The sequence below is a fragment of the Rhineura floridana genome, chromosome 11, assembly GCF_030035675.1.
Source record: "Rhineura floridana isolate rRhiFlo1 chromosome 11, rRhiFlo1.hap2, whole genome shotgun sequence".
Lineage (NCBI taxonomy): Eukaryota > Metazoa > Chordata > Lepidosauria > Squamata > Rhineuridae > Rhineura > Rhineura floridana.
The window spans coordinates 45,919,091-45,933,076 of NC_084490.1; the positions used below are offsets into that span (position 1 = coordinate 45,919,091).

General features: G+C 43.0%; 1 protein-coding gene across 1 annotated transcript; it reads left to right on the forward strand.

The window, feature by feature from the left end:
• Positions 1-334: 334 nt before the first annotated feature.
• Positions 335-12,223, forward strand: MRPL45 (mitochondrial ribosomal protein L45). The gene is made up of 8 exons (XM_061589685.1): positions 335-439; positions 1,893-2,094; positions 3,644-3,761; positions 5,616-5,714; positions 7,290-7,338; positions 9,974-10,123; positions 10,224-10,397; positions 11,824-12,223. Exons 1-8 carry the CDS (start codon positions 383-385, stop codon positions 11,923-11,925), a joined length of 951 nt encoding a protein of 316 aa, XP_061445669.1. The 5' UTR covers positions 335-382; the 3' UTR covers positions 11,926-12,223.
• The last annotated feature ends 1,763 nt before the right edge of the window (positions 12,224-13,986 follow it).

Genomic DNA, 13,986 nt, shown 5'->3' on the forward strand with positions numbered 1-13,986 from the left:
TATTTAAGTTTCCTTGATTTCAATGGGTCAGTTCTTAAGCATGACTAACAGAGCAATTCATTCTATTCATAAGTCCTATTGATTTCAATGGGGTTTACTCAAAGGTGGGGAGAGGACTGTGCGTGTTGCGGAAGGATTCTCTGAGCTATGACGCTGCCTAATCTCTCATCTCGGGGAGTTTATATTGCTCCTGTGGGTATTTCTTTTTTTCTTCACCCAGCTAATGGTAAATAGAACGTTAGCTCTTTCGAAGAACTCTACAACATATAATGAAACATTACTGGAACGTTCCACTTCCTCTGTCTCCGCCTCCTCAGGGTTATTTCTTTCGGCACTCTCGTGATCCCGCCTTTATCTCGGCATACAATGCGCAGGTCCCAAGATGGCTGCCTCCATGTCGTTGAATTTAGCAAAGTTGCATTTACGTGTTTGCTTACAGGTATTGGGAGGAAAGGGGATTGGTGATAAATTGTTGGGTTGGATGGGTGGAAAGTGGTTTTAATTTTTTGATTATTCGAGTCAGTGTCTATCTTTTAATGCGTGTGTCTGTCCTGCCTATTCGTTGAACTACGATCTGGAAGACCAGGGTTCGAATCCCCAGACAGCCATGAAGCTCACTGGGTGACTTTGGGCCAGTCACTGCCTCTCAGTCTCAGAGGAAGGCAATGGTAAACCACCTCTGAATACCGCCTACTATGAAAACCCTATTCGTAGGGTCGCCATAAGTCGGAATCGGCTTGAAGGCAGTCCATATCCATTTTCAACATATAAGATGCAAAGACAAACAATCTACCCCTGTTTCCCTCCTCCAATTATGAAACGGAGAGGAAATAAAGAAGCGGCAAAAAACGAAGTGGAGAAAAGAAGAAATGTTAGAGACCTGGGCAATAAATTAATTTGTGCTAAAATCACATTCACAGTTATGTGTATTTCTGTGTAAGGTTCACCTTGGTATTTCTTTTGTTTGTGTATATATGTTTGTGGGTGACTGTATTTTGTGGGGGAGGGAGTTCCTGTCTGCATATTAAAGGTGTTGTAGATTTAATAATTAAAAATTTTTTAGTTATAAATAGGGGAGGAGAAGCTTCACATGCTGAATTTGTCTGTTTTAAAGCTATAAAAAGTATATTAGCTCTGTTAAGACAAAATATATGATCTTGGGCCTATCATGCTGTCTGGGGCAGGTGGAAATTGTTAGCCAAAACATCTGGAAAATGCCAGGTTGGCAAAGGCTGGGCTAGGGTTTGTGTGGTTTGTGATTGGGATGTGTTTGACACTGGGAAGGAGCTTTTACATAGGTGTGTGTTTCTTATATATGTAGGTGTTTTCTTGTGGAAAGAGGTAAATGTGTTTGCTTATGTTTGAATGTATGCATATCATTTGGGGGGGTTACTTTGTATTTAATAAAAGCACACCTCTCTGTGTGTGCACGGGTGTATTATGCTTGATTTTTCATTGAGATGGTTTTTTAGTCTCTGTATGCTTCTCCTTTTGCATGGGCAGTAGTATATATCTGTGTGTTTGTTTTGGAAAATGAAGTAATTTTGCAGGAGAGGGATTGTTATGAAGACAAACAAGAAACCATATCATGTCTTCTCTTTAATCTTTTCTTTGCCAGGCTAAACATACCCAATTTATTATACAGTATAGTTTCAAGACCTTTCACCAACCTGGTCACCGTCTTTCAAACATACTATTTTCTCCTTGTGTGTGTGTGTATGTAACAGTTGATACATACTAAATGTCTGTCTAATAAGAGAATATACTGGCCAACTGGTGCGTGTTGGGGTTGGGATGAAATTAACTTGACTGGAGAAGCAGATAAATGATTGACTAACTGAGGGTTGGTTGTACATTGGTTGTTTGACTTGTCTCGTTCTTTCATTTGAAAGGGTGTGGAATCTTTATTGAATCCTGGCCGCTTGGCTCCATCCTCTCTTATGGTCCCAGTGAGAACAAAAAAGCGACATTACATTCCCCCTTCTGTCAATTCAAAGTATTCTACTCCAGAAGAGCAGCAAAAGCATGCAAGAGCTGCAGGGTTTGTGATACCTAATGAACGGTTGACACGCCCCATGAATATTTCTTGCACAGGTAGGTATTTGTGATCCTTTGTTATAGGGAAGGAACTAAAATAACCTTGATCCTCTGGAGCAGACCCTTATGAAACTTTGAGCCCAGAAGCAAAATGGATATCTGATTATTTTTACATGCTTGTTCAATACTGTTTGGGCTGATCTCTGGGTAGAGCAGCCATTTGCAAAGAGGGTAGGTGGCTTTAAAAGATCCTCCGTGGCGCAGAGTGGTAAGCGGGGGTAACGCAGCCGAAGCGCTGCTCACGGCCGGAGTTCGATTCCAATGGAAGGAGGAAGTCGAATCTCCGGTAAAAGGGGTCAAGGTCCACTCAGCCTTCCATCCATCCGTGGTCAATAAAATGAGTACCCGGCATATGCTGGGGAGTAAAGAAAAACCGGGGAAGGAACTGGCAATCCCACCCCATATATACGGTCTGCCTAGTAAACATCGCAAGACGTCACCCTAAGAGTCGGAAACGACTCACACTATAAGTGTGGGGACACCTTTACCTTTACTTTAGGTGGCTTTAAGAGAGAGTAGCTGGCTTTAAAGCAGCTGGCTTTTGTAGGTTTTGCACCCAGGGTGGGACTTTTCCTTGAGTGTCCCACCCACCTGTCAAAGTTGGCACATGGGGTAAGGCACCTTCAAAGAGCAGTGCTGGAAGGGAGAAGCAATTTCGTACTTGATCAAGGCTGCTCCTACAGGAGTGTGCTTTGTTCCAGCAAAGGAACAACAGGGAGCCCAAGTTCACAGACATTCTGCTTGCAAATATTCCTTTGAAGCCCCATCCTTACCTGCCACACCCCTGACTTCATGTCCTCAAAAAGACCTTGTGGGCCAAATGGAGAGACCTGGTGGACCAAGCTTGACCTGCAGGCCAGAGGTTCCCCAACCCTGGTCTAGAGGGAGGGAAGAAGGGGTGGGAAAAGGGGCAGAGAACCTGTGGCCCTCTGGAAGTTGCTGGAGCAGAACTTCCATCATCCCTGGTTATTGGCCATGCTGGCTGGGAGTTGGGGGACCACAGGTTCTGTACCCATGTTCTAAAGGAATCTGATATCAGAAACTGATTCTGTAAGTTAAGAAGAGCAGTCAAGACATGGAATCTCTGTGTGCTAATTTAATACTGTTAAGGACAACTTAACTGGCAAAGTGCTTGACTGCACAATACCTTTGTCAGGTAGGTGAGTGCTCGTTTCTCTTCTACCAATATTGATCGCATTTACAACTGAGTCAGTAAGTGAGGACCACTCAGTGAATAGACAAGAACTTGCACCTGGATCTCATAGGCCCAAATAGACTTGTCAAAAGCTGCTCTCTTCTCTGCACCACCACTGCCTTTATACACTTGCAATCCTTGCCTCCCTTCTCATCCAGTTTAATGTGTATTCTTAATTCCTCGGTATACGGACCTCATTATTTAAATTCATTACAGCATAGAACACTGGTTTGGGAATGCAAACATGCTTATGCTTCAATAGATACAGGTGTACTTAATTGAATCTCCCAAGACATGCATCTTGCATGTTTGTTTTTTTAGTTTTTGATTGCTTCCTGTTTCGTTATACAGCTGGGATCTTCGATCCTTATGTTCCTCCAGAAGGAGATGCTCGTGTGTCGTCGTTGTCAAAGGAAGGGCTGAAGCAAAGGGCAGAGCAAGTCAAGCAGTCAGCAGCTTCGCAGCTTGCGTACGTACCATTCTGCCTGTGTGGCAGCCATTCAGCCTATGGCCATTCTATGACTGTGTGGTACTTTTCCTTGTAGCACCTGCTGCTTGTGTCACAGGTCTCCATAAAACAGTACAGTAGGGCCCCACTCATACAGCGGGTTACGTTCCGGACCCCCGCTGTAAAGCAAAAACCGCTGTAAAGCGGAATGCATTGACTAACATTGACCAAAACGGCGCCCGACGGCCAAAAAACGCCGTAAAAGCAGAACAAGCGCTGTAGGAGTGGGGCCTTTCTGCAATTGACAACCGCTGTATTAGCGGAACGCTGTAAAGCGAAGCGCTGTAAAGCAGGGCCCTACTGTACTCTTAAACATTTATATGGGTATTGAGAGTACTCAGTCCCTAAAGGTTCAGAGCAGTAATAGTTTATTTTATTTATTACATTTATATCCCACTTTTCTTTCATCATAGAACTCAAAGTGGCATATATGTGGTTCCCAGGCAGTCTTTCCATCCAGGCACTGACCAGACCCAGACCTCCTTAGGTACAACAAGATAGTGGCCTCATGTGCCTTCAGACCATAGCCTGGGAACTACCTTATTCCAGAAAAGCACATTGTACAGCCCTCCTGGGAGTGTACCATTTGGGAATGCAGCTGTGGGAGAATCTCATAATTTGAATGTTAAGACTCTTCAGAAAACAAGCGTGCTGGGGTGAAGGCTGGTTCAATGCCTATCTTTTGTATGCTGGCCCTTCACAGGGAATGACTGTTTGTTTGTTTACACAGGGGAGTATTAAAAAGATGGGCTTTTCCCCACCCACATTCTGAAGTGCAATCTTAGGAAGTGTAATTCCTAAGTACTTTTTCTGATTGTGTTGCTTGGCTCTTAGGAATGCACACACCCTTATATATTTTTCAGAATGTAGGTTTGTGTGTGCACATAAACATCCAGTAAAGAATCTAAGTATTGTTGAATTAAATGGAAGGTCCATCTCAAAAGCTGGCCAATCAAGTACTCTGAATGAGGTAACAAACGGGGGTATGCTGGAGATGGTTGTCCTTTGTTTGTCCTTTGGTGTTATTCAATGCTAGTCTTACTCAGAGTAGACCCACTGAAGTTCATAAACATGATTAACAGGTTCATTAATTTCAGTGGATCTTCTCTGAGTAGGAGTTGAATACAACCCATTTTCTCTCTCGACATGGAGCTTCAATTCCTAGCTGTTATTGATAGGCTTCTCCTCTATGAATAGATCTAATCCTTTTTTTAAGTCTTTGAACCTAGTGGCAACCACTCCAATTCTGTAAGTCGGACAACCTAAATGAAGAAACCTATTTTAGTTTTTAAATTCATATTCTAGTCTTAGAACATTTCTCACAAGGTGGGGAACAATAATAAAAAGTTAAACAAATGTATAACCATAGTTATACACAACTATATTTATTTTTCCTTTTGTTTATCCAGAATTTGCTGTGAATCAAACAGCTTCATATGTAAGAGCCTCCCTCCCCCAAATCTTCTCTAGGGTTTGTCATCATTTCTGATGTGTCTATTTATGAACTCACAAGTTCAGTTCTTTCTCAGGATATTGGCACATTTGGACCAGATTGTTCCAATCAGAGTTCTTCCAGTAGGCAGGCCTATTGGTGACGGGAATCCTGTTTTCTAGCAGTCTCACTCCATTATTCCAGAACACTGCTGGAGTTGCACAGTTTTAAGACAATATAAAATCAAGTAATAGGAGTGCTTGTATGCATAGTCCCTGTATATCTGAAAAGGCCCAGCTTGGAATGCTGCATTGTTATGGGCTGTCTTCCTTGAACCATAGCTGCTTTCTCTCCATCGTCTTTTCTTGTCTTTTCCTTGGCAGGATCCGAAAGGTCAAAAATCATGATCCTGACTTCAGCACAAAAGCATTTGCAGAAAAAGCCCAGAACATCTTTATTGAAGCTCACAATCACTTGACCAAGTAAGATGTTTTAGGATGTTCCTGTGGGTTTTTGCTACAGTCCCCCATTCTCCTAACTTGCATCAGTTTACCAGCACCTAGCAATCTTACTGGATCCAGAGTGCTGTTGATATAAAATAGGTTAAATATTGTTCATTGGATCAACGTAGGTTGGCATAGGAGTTTTCTTCAAATTCTTAATTGGGCAAAACTGAGGAATCCTATGAGCCTCAGCAGCTTGCACACACAAACTTTTAAAAGGCTAAAACTGCAAGGTACCAGTGTGTCTGTTAATGCTTTCATGGAAATGTCATGGTGCCATTTTCTAAACCTAAGTATGTTCTAGGCAGTCATCTCAAGATTGCTCAGTTCTTGGCAGAGTTTAATAACCCTTAAATGTTGAAAGTGGTGGAGCCATTTTAAAAAGGTCAAGAGCATACAGCTCCAGTTTTGCAAGTGGTGATTGCCTTTGCTTCTGGCCATCAGCACTATAGAGGATTTAGTGAGGATTCTTTCACCATGCTGGGCACAGGAAACAACCCTCGCCTCAGATGCACATGGAACTCGGAGAGGAGCGCTCCATTGGGCTTCTGCAGAAACTGTCCACACTGCTCCTGCCGTCTTCAAAAGCCAATGTGGAGTAGATTCAGTCTCTTCTCTGAGTCAACATTTGCAAAAAAAAAAAATGGGTGAAGTGGCCGGTAGACCTCTTCACCTCAGAGTGACCACAGATAATATCTGATCGTCAAGACAAAATTTGTGGACCGCTGTTAAAGACTGCATCTAAAACTTGGTGTGACAAAATGTGAAGTTTCCCCCCAGACTTTCTGTTGTATGCATAGGTTGTAAACAGGGTGGCTCTAATCCAGGTATAGGGAAACTTCAGGCTTGCAAAGTGTTCTTTGTTTTTGCTAGATCCCCGAGATCCACCAACTAGAGCCAGGTGCGCTACTGTAGCTCAGGTGGGTGGAAGTACACTAAGAATTAAAGAACAGCATGCCTCTGAGCACACACAGCCCAGGAGTCTGTAATCAGTACCAGAGCTGAGCTCACAAGACTTTTCACACACAAATCCACTCCTGGTTTTCCCTTCAAGCATCCTTTTTCAGCAATCTGATTTTTTTGAGGGGAGGGCTGTTAGTTATCATTTAGACAGTTGGGAGTTGGAAACCCTTGATCATCTACTGCTAATCGCCCAGAGATCTACCAGTATCAGATCTACCAGATCCACCTTCTGCCCACCCCTGCTGTAACCTACTAAACCCAAAAGGAGAGACCCAGTGTCGACCAACATAGTTCATGCAAACACAAATTGTCCCATATTAACTAGTTGAGAGCAAAGAATGCGGTCTTGAGTGTGCATTGTTTTAATGGTACTTAAATATGGGGGAAATGAGATTGTTTAGTGTCTTGAGTAACAGTTTTTAGAGGCTGTCACAAGTTTAGAGCTCACCCTTGTTTATGCACTGATGTGCATTAGGGATATTATTTATGTTGCTAACAATAGAATACCAAATGTTTTTAGAAGGAACAGTATCTTGACTAGGTCGGTCTGCATAGGCATTTTGGTAACTTGATTTTTTTAACCCTTTACAGCTTTAACAAAGAGAAGCTTCACTCTTTAGTGACTGAACGCTGTTACCCGGTAAATACCTGAGGAGATCACATATGTCTTGCTGAGGGGTTAAACCCCCTAAAAATGTTAGAAAAAAGTGTTTATCATCATTTAGTGTCATGGCATTCTTTCCTGTTCCCAACACTCGCACTCCTTGGCATTACCATTCCAAGCCATAGCATATTAAAAGCTAGTGATGCTGCTTCCATCCCTATACACTGAGTCCAACCATTGATCGATGTCATCCAGTATTATCTACTCTGACAAGCAGTAGCTCTCTAGGGCCTCAGGCAGTGGCCATTCTACGCTGTGCTGCCTTTGGTCCTTTTAACTGGAAATACCAAGGATTGAACCTGAACCCTTGTACACACACAGTGCGTGTCCTAAATGATGTCCATTCCCTTGATTCCAGATTCACCAGTCAGTTCTGAGGGGCAAGATCAGACCCATTTGCTAATCCCCAGCCTTTGTTTAGGGTAGAGATGTGAGGGATGGGGAGCTGTGTTGCTATAGGCTTCTGTTTGCTCAGTGAAGCCTTCCTTTATCATTTTACTTACTTAAAATACATATGGGATGCCTATAATGATAGATTTCTAAGTGATTTACAACAAGATAAAATATAGATTGACATGCTGTAAATAAAACAGTAGAGCAGTGGTGAGGAGCCTCTGCCCATTTAGTCCCAGGAGGCTGTTTCCCCAAAGCACACACCCGTGCCCCACACCTGACATGATATATTTATCATTATTATTTATGAAATTTATATCCCACCCTTCCTCTCAGTAGGAGCCCAGGGCGGCAAGCAAAAACACTAAAAACATCATAAAACAGACATTAAAATATATTAAAAGAAAACATATTTAAAAACATCTTTAAAAAAAAAAGCTTTAAAAACATCTTAAACCAATTCCGACACAGACTGGGATAAGGTCTCTACTTAAAAGGCTTGTTGAAAGAGGAAGGTCTTCAGTAAGTACCAAAAAAATAACAGAGGTGGCAGCTGTCTAATATTTAAGGGGGGGGGAGGTGCCATTACACTAAAGGTTCACTCCTATGTTGTACGGAATGGACCTCCTGATAAGATGGTATCTGCAGTAAGCCCTGGCCTGCAGAGTGTACTGATCGACTGGGTATATAAGGGGCAAGACGATCTTTCAGGTATCCTGGTCCCAATCCTTGTAGGGCTTTGTGCAGCAGAACCAGATCCTTGAACTTATATGTGGGGCAGGTAACAAAGTTGCTTAAAAGGAATAACTGGGAGCCTTAAAATGAGCTCCCAGTTGGTCCTTGCATTTCGCATCTTTTAAATTTGGCACCAAATGCAAGCTCCACTGGGATTCGTTCCGCTTAGGAGCTGCAAATCTGAGCTGATCCTGCCCGAAGTGAGGCTTTAAGTCAGCACTAATTGGCTGCACTCAGGGGCTTCTGTTCAGGAACTCTGGAGTGTAGCTGATCCTGCTCAGTGTTAGGTGATTGACAGGTGGGTGGACCTGTCCACTTGTCAAAGTGGCTCGCTGGGATTGGGAAAGCAGAGGATCTGGTCCACCAGCCAAATCCTGTTCCGCATCCATGCAGTAGAATATTAAAAGCAACATGATAAAATTAACATTCCAGAAATGCTTGCTGAAACAAACATGTTTTCATGGCATGCCAAAATCCATGCAATGTCCACATCTGCTTACCCTCCACCAGGGGTGGGGGTGGGGAAGTTCTACAGTGTAGGTGCTATTGCACTGCATGCTCTTTTCAGAGTATAGAGAGATTTGATTCAGGGGCAAGAGGCATTTCCAAGAGTTCAGCCTTTGACTATCTTGCTGATCTAACTGGCCTGTAACATGTGAAGCACTTTTTAAAGTATCTTGGCTCCAAGTTGTTTAGGACTTTGTATACTAGTTCCAAAACCTCGAACCTGGCCCAGTAGTATTAGCTTGTAAAGTACTTAAAAATGAAACACTTCCACATAGAACTAAAAACACAAGAGTTGTTGAGATAAGGAAGGAGAGATGACAGCCCTTGGTAGTGCACATAGTCCAGGTTCCACTCCAGAAGGGATAGGGGCCAAGCAAGCTGCAGATGAACTCATAGTCTACCCAAGGAGTAGCCATCTAGTTGCTCTGTACTAGTCCTAGCAGGCGATGCAGTCCAGGCTGTGTCCTCTAAGAATGCTACACTAGGCCATTGGGGCTTGCTGACAACATATGATCTGCATGCCAACTGTTTGGTCTGATTTAGTCTGGTAAGCATTACACTCAGTAGTTCTCCACAACTTGGCGTTTCCATTCTCTGTCCATCTCTTTTATCTCTCTTCCCCCACCCCTCTTTTCTTGTCCATTTTCTTTCTGTGTCATTTTGCCTCTTTCCCCCTCCTTTCCAGGAAAACCTTTTGTACATATCCATTTCATAGAATGTCTTCTTGATATCTTCAAATTTCTAAGCTCTTAAAAACATCCTCCATAAAAAAAAAAATCTGGTTCCAGTTTAGTTTCCCACTTGAAAATCGCCTTGCATCTGATCACATTGCTGCCAGCTCCTTGTCCAGTCCCTGTTTTGGGCTCTGAAGTAGCAGAGAGACTTTGCAGAGGCATGCTTTGTCCTCCACGTAGTTTGAGAGAGCAGAAATCTTACGCTCATTCTTGATGCTAAAAACATAATATTGAATTGTTAGGAAATGGTGCGAGGAAACAGATACAAGTCTATCCGATGGAGTTTTCTTGAGTCCCTGGAGCCTCCTAGGGTAGTTCAGGTGCGATGTCCAGATATGGTGAGCAAAGGCAACCTGTATGGACAAGTGACAGTTCGAATGCACACTCGGCAGGTATGTATAAACAGCCACCCTCCCTCGGATGTGATGTACTGTGTTCTATCTACCACTCCTTAACGTTAAAGACTCCCTTTTTTACCATTCTTCCTGGCAGACTCTAGCTATCTATGACCGGTTTGGGAGGCTGATGTATGGTGGAGAGCAGATACCAAAGGATGTCTTGGAATACATTGTATTTGAGAGGCATCTGATCAACCCGTACAGTCAGTGGAGATTGCATGGGAAGATTGTTCCAGCTTGGGCTCCTCCAAAAGACCCAATCCTTAAGGTACTGCACTAGTAGCATGCTGTTCCAGCATGTTGTTAATCCCCACAAGCTGTTTGTAAAAGGCATCTCAGCATGATGCTCTATCAGAGCAATGCAATGTTGTTGACCTTCTTGTTTAGCATTTTCTGTGCACAAAATACTTTTTATCTTTGGCTGTGAGACAATAGCTTGGCCAAAGCCTCCTGCTGACCTTCATGGCCAAGCAAAGATTTGAACATGGGTCTCTCCTACAATAAACATCACAATGGCACCTACAATATCTGCTTCACCTCACTGTTATTGAAATCCACTAGTGCAAGAATGGCTCAGTTTAATTGTAGAAAGGCGCATTTTTTTTAGCTGAGCCAGTGGGGAGGTATTGAAAAAATATGCAGGAATATAACAGAGTGTGTGTAGAGAGTTGGGTGGGTGAGAACTGATTTAACATCCTAACTCTGTCCTGTACTTGTGTACCCTTCGACCAAAAAACTCTCTCAACTTATGAGAATAATGGAAATAATAGTGGTTATAGGTGGGATGAGAGAGCAAGTACAATCACTGTAAAAACAGCTCTGCAAACAAAAAGGCTATATATCTACAATAGCCAGTTTCCAGCATTCTGTCTTTGTCATGCTCTTAAAAGCCCGGCTTTCCATCTCAGTGTAGCATCATGCCAAGAAGCAGAACTCTGAGGAGGTGTGCAGGTGACAGAGTCGGGCTATGCAAACAGGGGCCTGCACAGTCCTAAATGGCAATTTGGAATATGGCTGAGCGGGGGCAAAACCTGCCTTTCACTCCAGATGCAAGGGGTTGACCAGATCCAGGTTTCAGCAGGTTAAGCTTTACTCATATGGTGATTCTGAGTGCATGCTTCTCCTGCCACTCATTCCTAAGAGATAAAGCAAAGTGCTGCGTGTAGGGACAACAGGTAAGGCAAGAAAGAGGGGGGGATGACTTGCTTCTCCTGCCACTAGGTGACCTAGTCGTCACTGACAGGGACTCCATGGAGAGCCCCCTGTTAAAAGCAGCTCCTGTAATGTGGTGTCACGTGGTATATCCCAACACTCCCAGTTTCTCTCTCTGTCTGTCAAGCACACATGGATCAAGAGAGGAGGCAGTTCTCAGCATGGCTGTTTTTCTTACTCCCAGTCTGAATGCAGCTTTTGGATTGGGAGGGTGAAGCATTCCTTATCTCTTTCTCAGGACCTAAAGGTCATTTTTGATGTGGGAAACTGAGCAGGACCAGGTTTGGAAAATCAGGCTTGGTCTAGCTTCTTGCTCTTAAGGCAGTATCCTCCATGATGTATCGAAAGATGTATGGGAAGTGGGGCGGGGATGGACTTGATGGTTTCTTAACTAGCATCATAATTATTGGAGAATGGCTTCTTATTGATGGGCTAATTTGTGTTTTGTGTCCTTTTCCTCCCCCCCCCGGTACACTTTGCAGACTGTTATGATTCCAGGACCAACTCTGGATCCTTTGCAAGAATATGAAGAAATCAATATTCCCCAAGAGGCACCGGCCCCAAAGACTCAGTGGTACAAATAATGCCGAAAGGTAGAGCTGCAGGGAACAGAATTTGATATTGTCGGGCAAGGAGACTGCTATTGAATTGAGTCCTGCCAGTTTTAGAGGCCTCTTCTTTTTTATGCCTCTGTTGCAGTCCTTTTCACATGGGTACAAGTGATTTGTGTGCAGGGGTTCTTGAGAACTTGTAACAAAGCTCCAAGCTGTTCAGATATGTATGGGGCATTCAGCAGACTGCCAACCATCAGTGCTGTTGTATCTCTTCAGTTTTCCATGTGAAACCCATTATTTGGTGATCAGTAAATTGATTGATTTGAAAGCAGTGTTTTAATTTCTAAAGCAACCTAAAACACCAAGTAATGTTCCTCAAGACTGTCTGAGAGCCCTATCTCTGATGGCTGTACTCCCAGAAACCAGAACGGTTGAAGCTGGCTGAGAGCATTCTGCACATGCTCAGAGGCATGCACCCATTTCTTGGGCTGATCTGATCTCTGGGCTTCCATAATTAGCCTGAAGTTAACTGGTTTTAACTCTCTCCAAATATTTAGTTTATAATGCAATGTATGTGTAATAGCTATGTGGGATCCAGCCATGTTCCTACAAAGAAATACTTCTGTTTTGGGAATGCTGCATTTTCCCAACACACAATGCTGTATTCTTACTGGTTTAAATATGATTGTCCTGTTCTCTCTGTCTCTGAATACTCTACCCACAAGATACATACAGGGAGCCTCTCTGGATTTTTGCTTCATCAGTTTCAGCTCCCATGCAAGTTCCCATCTTACATGCTGGCGTGAACACCAGATCTTACCAAAGTTGAGGGTGGAGGTGTTAGCAGGGATATTCCATTTTCTCTAACATATATGGACAGGGGCACACAGTGGCAGTCTAGCTTCTCTTACTCTATGTGGAATTAATAGCAGACTTGTATCGTTAAATAGGGGTTTAGAGGTAGGGCTGTATATGTGGTCAGTACCACTGCTCTGATTTTTACTTGGGGGCCAATTCACATTATGCTTTAGGTGTACACCTGATGCTGACTTTATAGCTGGAAATGTAAAACAGGTACCTCTGTCAGGAAGCCAGGAATGGCCTAGTGGCGGAGTTGGATTTATCCCATTTAATATGTAAAATGGACCAGCGTCATAGGCCAAAACGACCAGTCATGCAACCATCTGTGTTTCATTTTCTTCCATTGTAGAATGCCTCTGAATACCAGTTGCTGGGAATTGCACATGGAGAGAGTACTGTTGCGTTCAGGTCCTGCTTTAAAGCTTCCCATAGGCATCTGGTTAGCTATTGTAAAAACAGGATGTTGGACTAGTGGTCCTTTGACTGGATCCAGCAGGGCCCATAGCTTAGTCTGAATTGTTTGTACACTGGTTTACTTCAAAACTATGTGCACCTAAGAGAATAGCTAACTTGAGGTGCAATCTCAAGCATATTTACTAGACAGAAAATCCCACTCAGTGCAGTGAAATGCCCATGAAAATGTACAGTATATAGGATTTGGTTTGTGGTTTAATTTGTTTTGAAGGTTTTTTATTTATCATTGAATATTTCTAAGATGGAGCTAGAACACTGCAAAAACAAAGTCGGTATTGCCAGAAAATATCCATCCCTGCTATAAATCCAAAAAATCACAAGCACACATCTTATCAATATAGAGACAAGTCTTTTTATTTATGTATTTACATTTATTACAGAATTAGATGACCTCGTTTGATACTCAGTGCTGAGACAGATGGACTGACTTTACACATTACATTAGCAGTACTTCTTAAAAGTGCAACAGACACAGCTCACGGGAAGGGTGGGACCCATAAAGCAAATATTGTATCCCTGCCTTATTGTAAAGCAGAAAATGTGTTTGCTGCTTGCACTTTCTCTTTGTATGGAGAGGAGGCAGAATAAGAGAAATGATTCTGTTTCCCTGTATCTTCTCCTAGGTGAGTGGCTCTCAGTAACAGAAGCCAGGAGCAGGGAAACTTTTTCAGCTTGAGAGTCACATTCCCTGATGGGCAGCCTTCTGGGGGCTGCATGTTAGTAAAATGAAAAGTAGATGTAAAAGTAGACAAAGTA

Coding starts and splice junctions, on each gene's coding strand:
- MRPL45 (XM_061589685.1), top strand. CDS start 383: ATGGCTGCCTCCATGTCGTTGAATTTAGCAAAGTTGCATTTACGTGTT. Junction 440..1,892: donor ATTTACGTGTTTGCTTACAG/GTATTGGGAGGA, acceptor TTCATTTGAAAG/GGTGTGGAATCTTTATTGAA. Junction 10,124..10,223: donor TTCGAATGCACACTCGGCAG/GTATGTATAAAC, acceptor TCTTCCTGGCAG/ACTCTAGCTATCTATGACCG.